The sequence below is a fragment of the Hyperolius riggenbachi genome, chromosome 8, assembly GCF_040937935.1.
Source record: "Hyperolius riggenbachi isolate aHypRig1 chromosome 8, aHypRig1.pri, whole genome shotgun sequence".
Classification (NCBI taxonomy): domain Eukaryota; kingdom Metazoa; phylum Chordata; class Amphibia; order Anura; family Hyperoliidae; genus Hyperolius; species Hyperolius riggenbachi.
The window spans coordinates 292,794,041-292,813,114 of NC_090653.1; the positions used below are offsets into that span (position 1 = coordinate 292,794,041).

The 19,074-nt window shown below is 51.1% G+C and overlaps 1 protein-coding gene across 1 annotated transcript in view; it reads left to right on the forward strand.

Annotated features, from left to right (window-relative positions):
• PPP1R26 (protein phosphatase 1 regulatory subunit 26) overlaps window positions 1-19,074 on the forward strand; it is a 79,551-nt gene that overhangs the window by 27,920 nt on the left and 32,557 nt on the right. The window contains exon 3 of the mRNA XM_068249148.1: window positions 16,094-16,196. Coding sequence (XP_068105249.1) covers window positions 16,094-16,196 — 103 coding nt within the window. The remainder of the gene's footprint in view (window positions 1-16,093; window positions 16,197-19,074) is intronic.

Genomic DNA, 19,074 nt, shown 5'->3' on the forward strand with positions numbered 1-19,074 from the left:
GTTCTGACATTAGTGTCAGAAATTCCTGATCTGCTGGATGCTTGTTCAGGGGCTATGGCTAAATGTATTAGAGGCAGAGGATCAGCAAGGTAGCTAGGGAACTGGTATAGCTTAAAATGAACTAAATATGGCAGCCTCCATATACTTCTCGCTTCAGTTGCCCTTTAATCCTCCTGGCGGTTTGCAAAAAAATCGCCAGGGGGCAGCAAATCTTTTTTTTTAAATTTTTTTTTTTTTTTTTTCATGTAGCGAGACAAAGTCTCGCTACATGATAGCCGCTGCTCAGCGGCATCCCCCCAGCCCCTCCGATCGCCGCCGGCGATCGGAGATCCGGAGATCCTGTTCAAAGAACGGGATCTCCCGGAGGGCTTCCCCCGTCGCCATGGCGACGGGGCGGGATGACGTCACCGACGTCATCGACGTCGTGACGTCAAAGGGGATTCCGATCCACCCCATAGAGCTGCCTGGCACTGATTGGCCAGGCAGCGCACGGGGTCTGGGGGGGGGGGGGGCGGCTGCGCCGCGACGGATAGCGGCGGATCGGCGGGTAGCGGCGGCGATCGGGCACTGCACGCAGCTAGCAAAGTGCTAGCTGCGTGCAGCAAAAAAAAAATTATGCAAATCGGCCCAGCGGGTCCTGAGCGGTGCCTTCCGGCGGCTTACCCCGAGCTCAGCTCGGGCTTACCGCCAGGAAGGTTAAAGGCAGTTTACCCCATACTGGTGTATCCGCTAGACTTGCAACACTTTAGGCTTATTTGTCAAATGCCATCTCGTTTCCTGGTCGCTGTGGAGCATTCATTAATAAAACAAGTAAATGTATGTATGTAGCAGTGTCATAAAGTGGTCTGGACTTGGACATCCCTGCCATGTTGTATCCAAGAAAAGTATTTTGCATTGCCTCTCCTGCTACCTGCCAGCGATGAATGGTGCTGAGGTGTGGCACTGTGCTCCACCCACCTCACTTCCTGTGCTCCACCCACCTCACTTCCTGTGTCCTAACAGGAAGTACGGCTCTGGTATTGTGCTCTGCTCACTGGTGCTGGATCTATGCATATTATATGGCCCCTGGGATAGGTGGACAGAGTGTACGCTCCTCCCCAAAAAGTTCCCATAAGAGATATGTAGAGTGCAGTGCCAGGCATCAGGACAGACTAGACGTTACACGCCGCTGTTGGGTAACGAGTGGTCATGGATAATACCATGGAAGTCTTGGTATCTAGTGCGGGCTGGTTCACACAAGAGCTTTGTCTAAGTGATTTAAAAAGCTCTTGCCGATGTAATGTTTTGTGCAAGCTCTCACTTGAGGGATGTGATTTTATAAAAATCCCCATAGCAATGCATTACCAAGAGCTTTTCAAATCATTAGCGCTTAAAAAGCACTGCTAGTGTGAACCTGTCCTTTATAGATGACAAGCGGCTGGCATATTACTTTGAAGAACTCCCTCCCATCCATAGTACATGCCTGTCTCACAACCATCACTTGAGCTGCTTGCTTCAAGAGACTTTTACCTCCTCCCCAAATCAGTGCTTGGAGCCCATGCTGGCCTTGTTGGCATGTTCACCTGAAGTGAGAGGGATATGGAGGCTGCCTTAGCATTTCCTTTTTAAACTATACCAGTTACCCGGCTGTCATGCTGATCTTTCATGCATCAGTAGTGTCTGAATCACACACCTGAAACAAGCTTGCATGTAATCCAGCCACTCTTCAGTCAGAGCACCTGATCTGCTGCATGCTTGTCCTGGGTTTGTGGCTAAATGTGTTAGAGGCAGAGGATCAGGTAATGTGCATTTTTTAAAAGGAAATGATTATGGCAGGCTCCATAACGCTCTAGGTTTAGGTGTTGTTTCAGGCTCCCTAAATACAAATACTTGACTGCACTCTAATACGAGTCTGTACTGGACTGACAATTAGAATTTAAAGGACACCTAATCTGCAAATGTGATATGGAGGTTGTCATAGTCATTTCCATTTAGGCTGGTTTCACAAAGGGACGTTAAAGTCCCACGTTACAGCAGCCAGTAATGCAGCCTAACTCACAGCACTGTAAAATCAATGTGCTGTTCACAGTGCCCACGTTGTGTTACATAGTAACGCAGCATGTTTACACAAAGTGCTGCATGCTGTACCTTATACTGGGCTAAGCAGCGTTAGACTGTTTGCACATGCTCAGTAATGTTGGAGGAGGAGGTCTCCCCTCCTCCTCAGCAGCCAGCCACATGGCTAATTAATTATTCACTGCACTACAGAGACTCCTGGTGGGACTGTAGTGTTGTCAGGATCATGAACATGTTCATTTGATCCGGATCTCTTTTGTGAGTCGAATCATCCGGATCATCAGAGTGAAAGATTCGGTTCACAGTGGATGTCTGTCTGGAAGAAACAGGAACATACAGAATGTACAGTGCAGGGAAAGTCCTGTCCTGCTAGTCATTTCACCCAGTCTGCTTCCCTAGTAAAATGATTCAAATGATTCCGTTCAAAGATCCGGATATTTTCAATGATGCGATTCAAATGATCCGAATCCTTAAAAAGATCCGGACTTCCTATCACTAACCTGGAGTGGTTGCTTTGAGAGCTGCATAACGCAGCTCAATCTGACGTCCAACTTTAACACCACCATGCGTTGCGTTAGGGGCACGTTATGCGACCATAACGTTAGCTAAAACGCAACGTCTTGATGGGAAAGTAGCCTAAAACAATGCCTGGCTGCCCTGCTGCAAATACTTTCAGCCATAGCCCCTGAACAAGCATGCAGATCAGTTGCTCTGACTGAAGTGTGACTGGATTAGCTGCATGCTTGTTTCAGGGGTGTGATTCAGACACTGCTGCAGCCAAAGAGATCACCAGGAGCTGCCAGGCAACTGGTATTGTTTAACAGGAAATAAATATGGCAGCCTCCATACCCGTCACTTCAGGTGTCCTTGAAGTGATACATATGCATGTAATAGGCCTGCTGTCTCTATGCAAATAGAGTAATGGCAGCCTAGTCAATGATCGAGATACAGGTTTTCTGATTCTGTTGAAAATAATGTGTAACTTGAAATTGAACCAGTCAGTCAGTAGCTGTTGAGTTTTGCTGCCTCTGTTTCAGGTTGTATGCCAGTTTCAACAGACCGGGCATCTTATTGACCTCCTCTGATACATATGAGAGGTGTACAAGCACAGCTGCTGCAGAATAGCAATAGGTAGAGTTATTCTTTACAGGGCTGTGGAGTCGAGGAGTCAGTCGGGGCAATTTTGGGCACCCGGAGTTGGAGTCGTGGCTTCAGAAACTGAGGAGTCGGAGTTGCATGATTTTTTGTACAAAATCCACAGCCCTGTTAAGTATTACACTCAGGAGTCGGAGTCGGAGCAATTTTGGGTACCCGGAGTCGTGGTTTCAGAAACTGAGGTGTCGGAGTTGGAGGCTTTTTGTACCAACCCCACAGCCCTGATTCTTTACACAGACATGCCTGGTTGCTTCATATGTGACTATTGATTGTTTTCAGAAGTATGGGGGACAGCCTAAACATGAAGTGACCCTGTGCTCCATTTCATCATCCAGTTTGACACGGGGAGAGACTCCACCAGGCTGGATGTTTGAGGTGCACACAGCTTTACCTCACTGCACATTTCATTTACTGAGTCGCTTCTAAAACTGTTGGTTGCCAGTCATGATCAAGTAGATGCAAATCATTTCCAGTTGATGCAAATTTATGCACATTTTTATGCATCTTGAAAATGAACCAATGGAATTTACCTCAGCAGGATTCGATTGGTTCATTTTCAAGCTGCATAATTTTGCTCTCAATTTGAAATTATTTGCATCTATTTGACAATCCTTATTGGTTGCATCTGATGGCCACATCATGGCGGGTTGATCATTTATGTGGTATTAGCTGGGAAACTGCTTTCTGAGTTCCTCTAAATTGTGCAACTACAAGTCCCAGCATGGCACGGCCCAGGCCTGCTGTTCATTGGCCACAGTTGACCTTTGGCTTTTTGACATGATATAGCAGTGATGGCTAACCTTGGCACTCCAGCTGTGGTGGAACTACAAATCCCATCATGCCTCTGCCTCCCCGAGTTATGCTTAGAGCTGTCAGAGTATTGCAATGCCTCATGGGACTTGTAGTTCCACCACAGCTGGAGTGCCAAGGTTAGCCATCACTGTGATATAGGAATGCGGTCCTGGCCAGTAAACGAGTGCAATACTGGCGCTGTCAGTCTGGTTGTTACCCATCTCCACACACAAGATGTAAAACCACCAATCGCTGATCCTTCCCTGTGTCTTCCTCACTGTCTCTGTGTAAATGGAAGGATTGTAACTTATTCTGTAAATATTGTGCTGACTATGCTGTGCATCGCCAGTCTCTCCAACTTACTTCTGTCTCCCACATGTGTGTTAGTGAAGAGATACAAATTGTACATCTGTGTGCAGCCTGTACACCTAATAAACCTTTCAGATTTGTGTCAGTCTATTAAGTCTGTGGAGGAGCAAAATGGGGAGGATGGGTCATGTGTCCGGGGTGGGAAAAGTACTAGCAAGCCAAACATTTATTTTACTAGGGCTGTACTGAAAGAAAGCCAAAGGTGAGCTTAGTGACAGGAATACATTGGCTGCCATTCCCTTATAAATAATGCTAGTTGCCTGGCTGTTGTGCTGAGAGTTTGGTGTTAGTAGTTTGTCCCAACCCTGCCACAAGCATACAGGCAGTGGAGTCACAGCCCTGTAACAAGCATGCGGGGAGTGAATTCACAGCCCTGCTACAAGCATGCAGGGAGTGGAGTCATAGCCTTGTAACAGGCATGCAGGGAGGGAGGAGTCACAGCCCCACAGCAAGCAAGCAGGGAGTGGATTCACAGCCCTGTAACAAGCATGCGGGGAGTGGATTCACAGCCCTGCTACAAGCATGCAGCCAGTGGAGTCACCGCCCTGTAACAGGCATGCAGCGAAGGAGGAGTCACAGCCCCACAGCAAGCATGCAGGGAGTGGTTTCACAGCTCTGCTACAAGCATGCAGGGAGTGGTTTCACAGCTCTGCTACAAGCATGCAGGGAGTGGTTTCACAGCCCTGGAACAAGAATGCAGGGAGTTGATTCACAGCCCTGCTACAAGCATACAGCCAGTGGAGAGTCAGCCTCTGACCTGCATGCTTATTCTGGGCCAGTGACTATAGTGTTTGAGGCAGCACATCAGTACAGAAACCAGGTAGCTAGCATTGTTTCAAAATAGCAGCCTCTGTATTCCTTTCACCTCCTCTTCCCTTTACATTCTATGGAAATATATGCTGCTAGGAAATGGACCAATCCAATTCAGGCAGTTTGGACAACATTCATTTAAAAAGTATCTTTTAAGTGGCCAGAACTTTGCATTCCACACCTGGGTCATATCTGATGTGTCGTAATTACTAAAAATGAATAGCCACAAAAAGACTAATTTGTCCTGAAAATAAATATAGACCATTTAGTTGTGATAATTAGTGATAAAGTTATTGCCAAAGTAATCAGAGCTGTGCTGAACTGTGAAAATAACCTGAGTAAGCAAGTGGGTAAAATAAGGTTATGTGAAATGTACATTGTAGATCCTGAATTGGTGGTTTAGATTGCATGATGCGATGCAGAGGCTGTTCTTCCTTGGAAAGCACCTGATGAGAGATGTTCCGTGACCAGCCAATTATTGTCTTTTATGCAAATTCCAAGATGTAAACCATTTGCATGCAAGCTAGACTTATATCTATCTATATATCTATATTTAATAGCCTTTAGGGAGTAGAGAAGGCTAGGAAGTGGCAGGCTTGAGGGAGTAGAGAAGGCTAGGAAGCGGCAGGCTTTAGGGAGTAGAGAAGGATAGGAAACGGCAGGTTTGAGGGAGAGGAGAAAGCTAGGAAGCTGCAGGCTTGAGGTAGTAGAGAAAGCTAGGAAGTGGCAGGCTTGAGGGAGTAGAGAAGGCTAGGAAGTGGCAGGCTTGAGGGAGTAGAGAAGGATAGGAAACGGCAGGTTTGAGGGAGAGGAGAAAGCTAGGAAGCTGCAGGCTTGAGGGAGTAGAGAAAGCTAGGAAGCGGTTGGCTTGTGGGAGTAGGGAAAGCTAGGAAATGGAAGGCTTGAGGGAGTAGAGAAAGCTAGGAAGTGGCAGGCTTGAGGGAGAGGAGAAAGCTAGGAAGCTGCAGGCTTGAGGGAGTAGAGAAAGCTAGGAAGCTGCAGGCTTGAGGTAGTAGAGAAAGCTAGGAAGTGGCAGGCTTGAGGGAGTAGAGAAGGCTAGGAAGTGGCAGGCTTGAGGGAGTAGAGAAGGCTAGGAAGCGGCAGGCTTGAGGGAGTAGAGAAGGCTAGGAAGCGGCAGGCTTGAGGGAGTAGAGAAGGCTAGGAAGCGGCAGGCTTGAGGGAGTAGAGAAGGCTAGGAAGTGGCAGGGTTGAGGGAGTAGAGAAGGCTAGGAAGTGGCAGGGTTGAGGGAGTAGAGAAGGATAGGAAGTGGAGGTTTGAGGGAGAGGAGAAAGCTAGGAAGCTGCAGGCTTGAGGTAGTAGAGAAAGCCAGGAAGTGGCAGGCTTGAGGGAGAGGAGAAAGCTAGGAAGCGGCAGGCTTGAGGGAGAGGAGAAAGCTAGGAAGCGGCAGGCTTGAGGGAGTAGAGAAGGCTAGGAAGCGGCAGGCTTAAGCGAGTAGAGAAGGCTAGGAAGAGGCAGGCTTGTGGGAATACAGAAAGCTAGGAAGCAGCAGGCTTGTGGGAATACAGAAAGCTAGGAAGCGGCAGACTTGAGGTAGTAGAGAAAGCTAGGAAGCGGCAGGCTTGAGGGATTAGAGAAAGCTAGGAAGCGGCAGGCTTGAGGGAGTAGATAAAACTAGGAAGCAGCAGGCTTGTGGGAATACAGAAAGCTAGGAAGCGGCAGGCTTGAGGGAGTAGAGAAAGCTAGGAATTGGTGGCTTGAGCAAGTGGAGTAAGCTAGGAAGCGGCAGGCTTGAGGGAGTAGAGAAGGCTAGGAAGCGGCAGGCTTGAGGGAGTAGAGTAAGCTAGGAAGCGGCAGGCTTGAGGGAGTAGAGAAAGCCAGGAGGCGGCAGGCTTGTGGGAATACAGAAAGCTAGGAAGCGGCAGACTTGAGGGAGTAGGGAAAGCTCAGAAGCGACAGGCTTGAGGGAGTAGGGAAAGCTAGGAAGCGGCAGGCTTGAGGGAGTAGGGAAGGCTAGGAAGCGGCAGGCTTGAGGGAGTAGAGAAAGCTAGGAAGCTGCAGGCTTGAGGGTGTAGAGAAAGCTAGGAAGCGGCAGGCTTGAGGGTGTAGAGAAAGCTAGGAAGTGGCAGGCTTGAGGGAGTAGAGAAGGCTAGGAAGCGGCAGGCTTCAGGGTGTAGAGAAAGCTAGGAAGCGGCAGGCTTGAGGGAGTAGAGAAAGCTAGGAAGCGGCAGGCTTGAGGGTGTAGAGAAAGCTAGGAAGCGGCAGGCTTGAGGGTGTAGAGAAAGCTAGGAAGTGGCAGGCTTGAGGGAGTAGAGAAAGCCAGGAGGCGGCAGGCTTGAGGGAGTAGAGAAATCTAGGAAGCGGCAGGCTTGAGGGGGTAGAGAAAGCCAGGAGGCTGCAGGCTTGTGGGAATACAGAATGCTAGGAAGCGGCAGGCTTAAGGGAGTAGGGAAAGCTAGGAAGCGGCAGGCTTGAGGGAGTAGAGAAAGCTAGGAAGCGGCAGGCTTGAGGGAGTAGAGAAAGCCAGGAGGCGGCAGGCTTGTGGGAATACAGAAAGCTAGGAAGCGGCAGGCTTGAGGGAGTAGGGAAAGCTCGGAAGCGACAGGCTTGAGGGAGTAGGGAAAGCTAGGAAGCGGCAGGCTTGAGGGAATAGAGAAAGCTAGGAAGCGGCAGGCTTGAGGGAGTAGGGAAAGCTAGGAAGCGGCAGGCTTGAGGGAGTAGGGAAAGCTAGGAAGCGGCAGGCTTGAGGGAGTAGAGAAAGCTAGGAAGCGGCAGGCTTGAGGGAGTAGAGAAAGCTAGGAGGCGGCAGGCTTGTGGGAATACAGAAAGCTAGGAAGCGGTTGGCTTGTGGGAGTAGAGAAAGCCAGGAGGCGGCAGGCTTGTGGGAATACAGAAAGCTAGGAAGCGGCAGGCTTAAGGGAGTATGGAAAGCTAGGAAGCGGCAGGCTTGAGGGAGTAGGGAAAGCTAGGAAGCGGCAGGCTTGAGGGAGTAGAGAAAGCCAGGAGGCGGCAGGCTTGTGGGAATACAGAAAGCTAGGAAGCGGCAGGCTTAAGGGAGTACGGAAAGCTAGGAAGCGGCAGGCTTGAGGGAGTAGGGAAAGCCAGGAGGCGGCAGGCTTGAGCAAGTGGAGTAAGCTAGGAAGCGGCAGGCTTGTGGGAGTAGGGAAAGCTAGGAAGCGGCAGGCTTGTGGGAATACAGAAAGCTAGGAAGCAGCAGGCTTGTGGGAATACAGAAAGCTAGGAAGCGGCAGGCTTGTGGGAGTAGGGAAAGCTAGGAAGCGGCAGGCTTGAGGGAGTAGCGAAAGCTAGGAAGCAGCAGGCTTGAGCAAGTGAAGTAAGCTAGGAAGCGGCAGGTTTGAGCAAGTGAAGTAAGCTAGGAAGCGGCAGGCTTGAGGGAGTGGAGAAAGCTAGGAAGCGGCACGCTTGAGGGTGTAGAGAAAGCTAGGAAGTGGCAGGCTTGAGGGAGTAGAGAAAGCTAGGAAGCGGCAGGCTTGAGGGTGTAGAGAAAGCTAGGAAGCGGCAGGCTTGAGGGTGTAGAGAAAGCTAGGAAGCGGCAGGCTTGAGGGAGTAGAGAAAGCTAGGAAGCTGCATGCTTGAGGGAGTAGAGGAAGCGGCAGGCTTGAGGGAGTAGAGAAAGCCAGGAGGCGGCCGGCTTGAGGGAGTAGAGAAAGCTAGGAAGCAGCAGGCTTGAGGGAGTAGAGAAAGCTAGGAAGCAGCAGGCTTGAGGGTGTAGAGAAAGCTAGGAAGCGGCAGACTTGAGGGAGTAGCGAAAGCTAGGAAGCGGCAGGCTTGTGGGAATACAGAAAACTAGGAAGCGGCAGGCTTGTGAGAATACAGAAAGCTAGGAAGCGGCAGACTTGAGGGAGTAGAGAAAGCTAGGAAGCGGCAGGCTTGAGGGAGTAGAGAAAGCTAGGAAGCGGTTGGCTTGTGGGAGTAGGGAAAGCTAGGAAATGGAAGGCTTGAGGGAGTAGAGAAAGCTAGGAAGCGGCAGGCTTGAGGGAATAGAGAAAGCTAGGAAGCGGCAGGCTTGAGGGAGTAGAGAAAGCTAGGAAGCGGCAGGCTTGAGGGAATAGAGAAAGCTAGGAAGCGGCAGGCTTGAGGGAGTAGAGAAAGCCAGGAGGCGGCAGGCTTGAGGGTGTAGAGAAAGCTAGGAAGCGGCAGGCTTGAGGGAGTAGAGAAAGCTAGGAAGCTGCATGCTTGAGGGAGTAGAGAAAGCTAGGAAGCGGCAGGCTTGAGGGAGTAGAGAAAGCTAGGAAGCGGCAGGCTTGAGGGAGTAGAGAAAGCTAGGAAGCGGCAGGCTTGAGGGAGTGGAGAAAGCTAGGAAGCGGCAGGCTTGAGGGAATAGAGAAAGCTAGGAAGCGGCAGGCTTGAGGGAGTAGAGAAAGCTAGGAAGCTGCAGGCTTGAGGGAGTAGAGAAAGCTAGGAAGCGGCAGGCTTGAGGGAGTAGAGAAAGCTAGGAAGCGGCAGGCTTGAGGGAGTAGAGAAAGCTAGGAAGCGGCAGGCTTGAGGGAGTAGAGAAAGCTAGGAAGCGGCAGGCTTGAGGGAGTAGAGAAAGCTAGGAAGCGGCAGGCTTGAGGGAGTAGAGAAAGCTAGGAAGCGGCAGGCTTGAGGGAGTAGAGAAAGCTAGGAAGCGGCAGGCTTGAGGGAGTAGAGAAAGCTAGGAAGCGGTTGGCTTGTGGGAGTAGGGAAAGCTAGGAAATGGAAGGCTTGAGGGAGTAGAGAAAGCTAGGAAGCGGCAGGCTTGAGGGAATAGAGAAAGCTAGGAAGCGGCAGGCTTGAGGTAGTAGAGAAAGCTAGGAAGCGGCAGGCTTGAGGGAGAGGAGAAAGCTAGGAAGCGGCAGGCTTGAGGGAGTAGAGAAAGCTAGGAAGCGGCAGGCTTGAGGGTGTAGAGAAAGCCAGGAGGCGGCAGGCTTGAGGGTGTAGAGAAAGCTAGGAAGCGGCAGGCTTGATGGAGTAGAGAAAGCTAGGATGCTGCATGCTTGAGGGAGTAGAGAAAGCTAGGAAGCTGCAGGCTTGAGGGAGTAGAGAAAGCTAGGAAGCGGCAGGCTGAGGGAGTAGAGAAAGCTAGGAAGCGGCAGGCTTGAGGGAGTAGAGAAAGCCAGGAGGCGGCAGGCTTGAGGGTGTAGAGAAAGCTAGGAAGCGGCAGGCTTGAGGGAGTAGAGAAAGCTAGGAAGCTGCATGCTTGAGGGAGTAGAGAAAGCTAGGAAGCGGCAGGCTTGAGGGAGTAGAGAAAGCTAGGAAGCGGCAGGCTTGAGGGAGTAGAGAAAGCTAGGAAGCGGCAGGCTTGAGGGAGTAGAGAAAGCTAGGAAGCGGCAAGCTTGAGGGAATAGAGAAAGCTAGGAAGCGGCAGGCTTGAGGGAGTAGAGAAAGCTAGGAAGCGGCAGGCTTGAGGGAGTAGAGAAAGCTAGGAAGCGGCACGCTTGAGGGAGTAGAGAAAGCTAGGAAGCGGCACGCTTGAGGGTGTAGAGAAAGCCAGGATGCGGCAGGCTTGAAGGAATAGAGAAAGCTAAGAAGCGGCAGGCTTGAGGGAGTAGAGAAAGCTAGGAGGCGGCAGGCTTGAGGGAGTAGAGAAAGCTAGGAAGCGGCAGGCTTGAGGGTGTAGAGAAAGCCAGGATGCGGCAGGCTTGAGGGAATAGAGAAAGCTAGGAAGCGGCAGGCTTGAGGGAGTAGAGAAAGCTAGGAAGCGGCAGGCTTGAGGGAGTAGAGAAAGCTAGGAGGCGGCAGGCTTGAGGGAGTAGAGAAAGCTAAGAAGCGGCAGGCTTGAGGGAGTAGAGAAAGCTAAGAAGCGGCAGGCTTGAGGGAGTAGAGAAAGCTAGGAGGCGGCAGGCTTGAGGGAGTAGAGAAAGCTAGGAAGCGGCAGGCTTGAGGGTGTAGAGAAAGCCAGGATGCGGCAGGCTTGAGGTAATAGAGAAAGCTAGGAAGCTGCAGGCTTGAGGGAGTAGAGAAAGCTAGGAGGCGGCAGGCTTGAGGGAGTAGAGAAAGCTAGGAAGCGGCAGGCTTGAGGGAGTAGAGAAAGCTAGGAAGCGGCAGGCTTGAGGGTGTAGAGAAAGCTAGGAAGCGGCAGGCTTGAGGAAGTAGAGAAAGCTAGGAAGCTGCATGCTTGAGGGAGTAGAGAAAGCCAGGAGGCGGCAGGCTTGAGGGAGTAGAGAAAGCTAGGAAGCGGCAGGCTTGAGGGAGTAGAGAAAGCTAGGAAGCGGCAGGCTTCAGGGAGTAGAGAAAGCTAGGAAGCGGCAGGCTTGAGGGAATAGAGAAAGCTAGGAAGCGGCAGGCTTGAGGGAGTAGAGAAAGCTAGGAAGCTGCAGGCTTGAGGGAGTAGAGAAAGCTAGGAAGCGGCAGGCTTGAGGGAGTAGAGAAAGCTAGGAAGCGGCAGGCTTGAGGGAGTAGAGAAAGCCAGGAAGTGGCAGGCTTGAGGGAGTAGAGAAAGCTAGGAAGCGGTTGGCTTGTGGGAGTAGGGAAAGCTAGGAAATGGAAGGCTTGAGGGAGAGGAGAAAGCTAGGAAGCTGCAGGCTTGAGGGAGTAGAGAAAGCTAGGAAGCGGCAGGCTTGAGGGAGTAGAGAAAGCTAGGAAGCGGCAGGCTTGAGGGAGTAGAGAAAGCTAGGAAGCGGCAGGCTTGAGGGTGTAGAGAAAGCTAGGAAGCGGCAGGCTTGAGGGAGTAGAGAAAGCTAGGAAGCGGCAGGCTTGAGGGAGTAGAGAAAGCTAGGAAGTGGCAGGCTTGAGGGAGTAGAGAAAGCTAGGAAGCGGCAGGCTTGAGGGAGTAGAGAAAGCCAGGAGGCGGCAGGCTTGAGGGTGTAGAGAAAGCCAGGAGGCGGCAGGCTTGAGGGTGTAGAGAAAGCTAGGAAGTGGCAGGCTTGAGGGAGTAGAGAAAGCTAGGAAGCTGCAGGCTTGAGGGAGTAGAGAAAGCTAGGAAGCGGCAGGCTTGAGGGAGTAGAGAAAGCTAGGAAGCGGCAGGCTTGAGGGAGTAGAGAAAGCTAGGAAGCGGCAGGCTTGAGGGAGTAGAGAAAGCTAGGAAGCGGCAGGCTTGAGGGAGTAGAGAAAGCTAGGAAGCGGCACGCTTGAGGGAGTAGAGAAAGCTAGGAAGCGGCAGGCTTGAGGGTGTAGAGAAAGCTAGGATGCGGCAGGCTTGAGGGAGTAGAGAAAGCTAGGAAGCGGCACGCTTGAGGGTGTAGAGAAAGCCAGGATGCGGCAGGCTTGAAGGAATAGAGAAAGCTAAGAAGCGGCAGGCTTGAGGGAGAGGAGAAAGCTAGGAGGCGGCAGGCTTGAGGGAGTAGAGAAAGCTAGGAAGCGGCAGGCTTGAGGGAGTAGAGAAAGCTAGGAAGCGCCAGGCTTGAGGGAGTAGAGAAAGCTAGGAAGCGGCACGCTTGAGGGTGTAGAGAAAGCCAGGATGCGGCAGGCTTGAAGGAATAGAGAAAGCTAAGAAGCGGCAGGCTTGAGGGAGAGGAGAAAGCTAGGAGGCGGCAGGCTTGAGGGAGTAGAGAAAGCTAGGAAGCGGCAGGCTTGAGGGAGTAGAGAAAGCTAGGAAGCGGCAGGCTTGAGGGAGTAGAGAAAGCTAGGAAGCGGCAGGCTTGAGGGTGTAGAGAAAGCCAGGATGCGGCAGGCTTGAGGGTGTAGAGAAAGCCAGGAGGCGGCAGGCTTGAGGGAGAGGAGAAAGCTAGGAAGCGGCAGGCTTGAGGGAGAGGAGAAAGCTAGGAAGCGGCAGGCTTGAGGGAGAGGAGAAAGCTAGGAAGCGGCAGGCGTGAGGGAGTAGAGAAAGCTAGGAAGCAGCAGGCTTGAGGGAGTAGAGAAAGCTAGGAAGCGGCAGGCTTGAGGGTGTAGAGAAAGCCAGGATGCGGCAGGCTTGAGGGAATAGAGAAAGCTAGGAAGCGGCAGGCTTGAGGGAGTAGAGAAAGCTAGGAAGCGGCAGGCTTGAGGGAGTAGAGAAAGCTAGGAAGTGGCAGGCTTGAGGGAGTAGAGAAAGCTAGGAAGCGGCAGGCTTGAGGGAGTAGAGAAAGCCAGGAGGCGGCAGGCTTGAGGGTGTAGAGAAAGCCAGGAGGCGGCAGGCTTGAGGGTGTAGAGAAAGCTAGGAAGTGGCAGGCTTGAGGGAGTAGAGAAGGCTAGGAAGTGGCAGGCTTGAGGGAGTAGAGAAGGCTAGGAAGCGGCAGGCTTGAGGGAGTAGAGAAGGCTAGGAAGTGGCAGGCTTGAGGGAGTAGAGAAGGCTAGGAAGTGGCAGGCTTGAGGGAGTAGAGAAGGCTAGGAAGCTGCAGGCTTGAGGGAGTAGAGAAAGCTAGGAAGCGGCAGGCTTGAGGGAGTAGAGAAAGCTAGGAAGCTGCAGGCTTGAGGGAGTAGAGAAAGCTAGGAAGCTGCAGGCTTGAGGGAGTAGAGAAAGCTAAGAAGCGGCAGGCTTGAGGGAGTAGAGAACGCTAAGAAGCGGCAGGCTTGAGGGAGTAGAGAAAGCTAGGAGGCGGCAGGCTTGAGGGAGTAGAGAAAGCTAGGAAGCGGCAGGCTTGAGGGTGTAGAGAAAGCCAGGATGCGGCAGGCTTGAGGGAATAGAGAAAGCTAGGAAGCGGCAGGCTTGAGGGAGTAGAGAAAGCTAGGAAGCGGCAGGCTTGAGGGAGTAGAGAAAGCTAGGAAGCGGCAGGCTTGAGGGTGTAGAGAAAGCTAGGAAGCGGAAGGCTTGAGGAAGTAGAGAAAGCTAGGAAGCTGCATGCTTGAGGGAGTAGAGAAAGCCAGGAGGCGGCAGGCTTGAGGGAGAGGAGAAAGCTAGGAAGCGGCAGGCTTGAGGGAGTAGAGAAAGCCAGGAGGCGGCAGGCTTGAGGGAGTAGAGAAAGCTAGGAAGCGGCAGGCTTGAGGGAGAGGAGAAAGGTAGGAAGCGGCAGGCTTGAGGGAGTAGAGAAAGCTAGGAAGCGGCAGGCTTGAGGGAGTAGAGAAAGCCAGGAGGCGGCAGGCTTGAGGAAGTAGAGAAAGCTAGGAAGCGGCAGGCTTGAGGGTGTAGAGAAAGCTAGGAGGCGGCAGGCTTGAGGGAGTAGAGAAAGCTAAGAAGCGGCAGGCTTGAGGGAGTAGAGAAAGCTAAGAAGCGGCAGGCTTGAGGGAGTAGAGCAAGCTAGGAGGCGGCAGGCTTGAGGGAGTAGAGAAAGCTAGGAAGCGGCAGGCTTGAGGGTGTAGAGAAAGCCAGGATGCGGCAGGCTTGAGGGAATAGAGAAAGCTAGGAAGCGGCAGGCTTGAGGGAGTAGAGAAAGCTAGGAAGCTGCAGGCTTGAGGGAGTAGAGAAAGCTAAGAAGCGGCAGGCTTGAGGGAGTAGAGAACGCTAAGAAGCGGCAGGCTTGAGGGAGTAGAGAAAGCTAGGAGGCGGCAGGCTTGAGGGAGTAGAGAAAGCTAGGAAGCGGCAGGCTTGAGGGTGTAGAGAAAGCCAGGATGCGGCAGGCTTGAGGGAATAGAGAAAGCTAGGAAGCGGCAGGCTTGAGGGAGTAGAGAAAGCTAGGAAGCGGCAGGCTTGAGGGAGTAGAGAAAGCTAGGAAGCGGCAGGCTTGAGGGTGTAGAGAAAGCTAGGAAGCGGAAGGCTTGAGGAAGTAGAGAAAGCTAGGAAGCTGCATGCTTGAGGGAGTAGAGAAAGCCAGGAGGCGGCAGGCTTGAGGGAGAGGAGAAAGCTAGGAAGCGGCAGGCTTGAGGGAGTAGAGAAAGCCAGGAGGCGGCAGGCTTGAGGGAGTAGAGAAAGCTAGGAAGCGGCAGGCTTGAGGGAGAGGAGAAAGGTAGGAAGCGGCAGGCTTGAGGGAGTAGAGAAAGCTAGGAAGCGGCAGGCTTGAGGGAGTAGAGAAAGCCAGGAGGCGGCAGGCTTGAGGAAGTAGAGAAAGCTAGGAAGCGGCAGGCTTGAGGGTGTAGAGAAAGCTAGGAGGCGGCAGGCTTGAGGGAGTAGAGAAAGCTAAGAAGCGGCAGGCTTGAGGGAGTAGAGAAAGCTAAGAAGCGGCAGGCTTGAGGGAGTAGAGCAAGCTAGGAGGCGGCAGGCTTGAGGGAGTAGAGAAAGCCAGGATGCGGCAGGCTTGAGGGAATAGAGAAAGCTAGGAAGCGGCAGGCTTGAGGGAGTAGAGAAAGCTAGGAAGCTGCAGGCTTGAGGGAGTAGAGAAAGCTAGGAAGCGGCAGGCTTGAGGGAGTAGAGAAAGCTAGGAGGCGGCAGGCTTGAGGGAGTAGAGAAAGCTAGGAAGCGGCAGGCTTGAGGGAGTAGAGAAAGCTAGGAAGCGGCAGGCTTGAGGGTGTAGAGAAAGCTAGGAAGCGGCATGCTTGAGGGAGTAGAGAAAGCCAGGAGGCGGCAGGCTTGAGGGAGAGGAGAAAGCTAGGAAGCGGCAGGCTTGAGGGAGTAGAGAAAGCCAGGAGGCGGCAGGCTTGAGGGAGTAGAGAAAGCTAGGAAGCGGCAGGCTTGAGGGAGTAGAGAAAGCTAGGAAGCGGCAGGCTTGAGGGAGTAGAGAAAGCCAGGAGGCGGCAGGCTTGAGGAAGTAGAGAAAGCTAGGAAGCTGCATGCTTGAGGGAGTAGAGAAAGCTAGGAAGCAGCAGGCTTGAGGGAGAGGAGAAAGCTAGGAAGCGGCAGGCTTGAGGGAATAGAGAAAGCTAGGAAGCGGCAGGCTTGAGGGAGTAGAGAAAGCTAGGAAGCGGCAGGCTTGAGGGAATAGAGAAAGCCAGGAGGCGGCAGGCTTGAGGGAATAGAGAAAGCTAGGAAGCGGCAGGCTTGAGGGAGTAGAGAAAGCTAGGCTGCAGGTAATTTACCATGAACTAAAGCAGTCCGTACCACTGGTGTAAAGGGCTGGAACTCTGTGGTGCAGTGAGCTCACTAGTGGAGTCCACAAGAGACTGAAGAAAACGCTAAATGTCCAACTTCTAAATGCTGGAATTTGAGTGAACTGTCCTATTAAACCTTAATGTATAGCTCTAAGTCTGTGATGTCATTTTTGGCTGTTTTATGACCTGTCACTTTGTTCTTTGTGGTCGTAGGTCGCCCATTGACCCAGGCTGGACGGCGTCACCGTATATCTCTTTAACCCCTGAGAGAATTTGTAGAAAGTCCTTTAGAAAGTTTTGTAAGATGATTTCCCAGGTACATCCCCGTCTGTTAGTCACTTGTCCTTCTTTTGTATGTATACAGTATGTTTTATGTCACTGTTCTGTTATCAGCGTAGGACAAGTCGCATCACAGGGCCTCTTTGCAGACGGGCAGCTGACTGGTGGAGAATTCACCGCCTGTCAGCTGCTCTCCTGCAATACCAAACATGCGGCCTCCCCATGAAGTCGGATTTGACCATGGCTACAGCCGTGCTCAGGTGTGACATGTCGCTGGGTAATGGCACTGCAAGTGAAGTGCTGCTGACGCGTGGTGCTGTCATTCGGCTGCATTTTAGTTGCACCTGAATGGCGACCGCGGTCAGCAGATGAGATGCTGAACTGCTTGGCAAGCATGCTGTTCAGTTGTCCATCTGAGGCCTGATGTAAAGGACAACTGTAAGCTATTACGAAAAAGGAGTTTAAAGGACACCTGAGGCGAAAATAAACGAATGAAATAAACTAATGTATCTATCTTCCTTCTCCTAAAAATGTCTTTTTAAGATATCCCACAGTTTTATTTTATGTTTAAATCTACTTTTTACGTTTTTTTTTAACTGTTTTATTGTTTTTGCTCAATGACACATTCAGTGAAGTATGCCAGGGCTAAAGTCTATGAACTATTGATCCTTGTATCTCTTTCCTGCTTTCAGAAGCCATTTTCTGCTAGGAAAGTGTGTTATAGTTTGAATTTCTTATCAGTGAGGGTCACTTCCTGTCTGAGTCAGGACTGAGTCAGCCACTTACATACCTGATATTTAACTTTCAGACAGAGAAAGAAAAAAAGGAACACAGCCTAGGTATGTGTGTGCTAGGCACTGTACATACACCCGCGCCGGGACAAAACGATTCTCCGGTCCCCTGCCGCAGCTCACATCCGTTTTCGACATTGATGCCAACCATTGCATGGGTTGCAGTGGACATCGAATTGCAAGTCTGCGAGTACGAAAGTGAGCCGCGGCGGGGGACTGAAGGATCGTTTGGTAACGACGCTGGCACAGGGCGGCTGCAGGGGGCTGGCAGGAGCCCCAGGTAAGTGAAACTCTAACCTATTTTTTTTCTTGTAACTTCTTCCACAGCACACAATGAAAAGTCTTTATTCCACACATAGTTCCCAAAGAAATTCTGTAGTTGTTTAGCCAGATTAAAGTGTCTAATTAGTTTTTATCAGCAGCTGTGAATAGACTGCAGGAGAGCTCTTCCAAGGCAGCTCTGGCATACAGTGAATAATGAAGTTCAGCTTTTTCAATGCTACCTGACAAGTAAAACCGAATTGTAAACTTCCTAAAAAAAAAACAAAAACGGATTTCCATAAATTTCAACGAATTTTTTTTTCCCATAAAGGTTATCATACTCTAGCCAATCTCTCCCATAATATTCAGTGTAAAATCTGCAAGTATGTATTTAAAGGGAACCCGAGGTGAGAGGAATATTGAGGCTGCCATATTTATTTCCTTTTACACAATACTAGTGGCTTGGCAACCCTGCTGATCTATCTGGCTGCAGTAATGTCTGAATTACACCAGGAACAAGCATGCAGCTAAACTTGTCAGATCTGACGATAATGTCAGAAACACCTGATCTGCTGCTGTTCAGGGTATGTGGCTAAAAGTATTAGAGGCAGAGGAGCAGCAAGACAGCCAGGTAAATGTGTATTGCTTAACCCTCCTGGCGGTTTGGTAAAAAATCGGCAGGGGGCAGCAAATCTTTTTTTTTTAATTTTTTTTTTTTTTTTTTCATGTAGCGAGACAAAGTCTCGCTACATGATAGCCGCTACTCAGCGGCATCCCCCCAGCCCCTCCGATCGCCTCGGGCGATCAGGAGATCCCGTTCAAAGAACGGGATCTCCTGGAGGGCTTCCCCCGTCGCCATGGCGACGGGGCGGGATGACGTCATCAACGTCGTGACGTCAAAGGGGATTCCTATCCACCCCATAGAGCTGCCTGGCACTGATTGGCCAGGCAGCGCATGGGGTCTGGGGGGGGGGGGGGTGGCTGCGGCGCGGCGGATCGGCGGGTAGCGGCGGCGATCGGGCACTGCACGCAGCTAGCAAAGTGCTAGCTGCGTGCAGCAAAAAAAAAAATTATGCAAATCGGCCCAGCGGGGCCTGAGCGGTGCCTTCCGGCGGCATAGCCCGAGCTCAGCTCGGGCTTACCGCCAGGAAGGTTAAAAGAATCTAACTATGGCAGCCTCCATATCACTCTCACCTCGGGTGTCCTTTAAGTGCCACAGTACCATGGTGTACAGAAGAGACCCTATTCAGCTTTGTGGCACCACAGGTTTAGTATTGATTTCATCGGTGTGCAGCACTAAGTAGGAGACCAATAAATCCAGTGCATGTGACAGTCACTTGTGGTGTTTTCTCTCCCCATAGGGCAGAGTCAGTCCCACTCTGTCACACTACAGGCTTATTGACTTGAATACCACCTTTATGACTGTGCAAAGTAGAAAACTAATACAGAGGTGTTAAGCAACATACAGCGGCCATAAAAAGTCAACAACGCCCAGAAAAAATAGCAGGTTTTTATGATGGGGAAAAAAGTCATGGTAAATCATTTAAAAACGTTCCCACCTTTTATTATTATTATTATTATTATTTATTGTATTTATAAAGCGCCAACATATTACGCAGTGCTGGACAATAAATATATACAAGGATGACAGACGTCACAAGGTTATACAACATAGAACAAAGTTATACATGCAAATTGTACAAAATACATGATCATGTGATTTGGGCTGGTTAGGTAGGACAGTAATACAAGTACAGGCTGTCATAGGAAAAGAGCACACGATCATGTAGAATACACTAGGGAAGGGAGAGGGTACAAGATACATGATCATGTGATTTGGGCTGGTTAGGTAGGCCCAGTAAT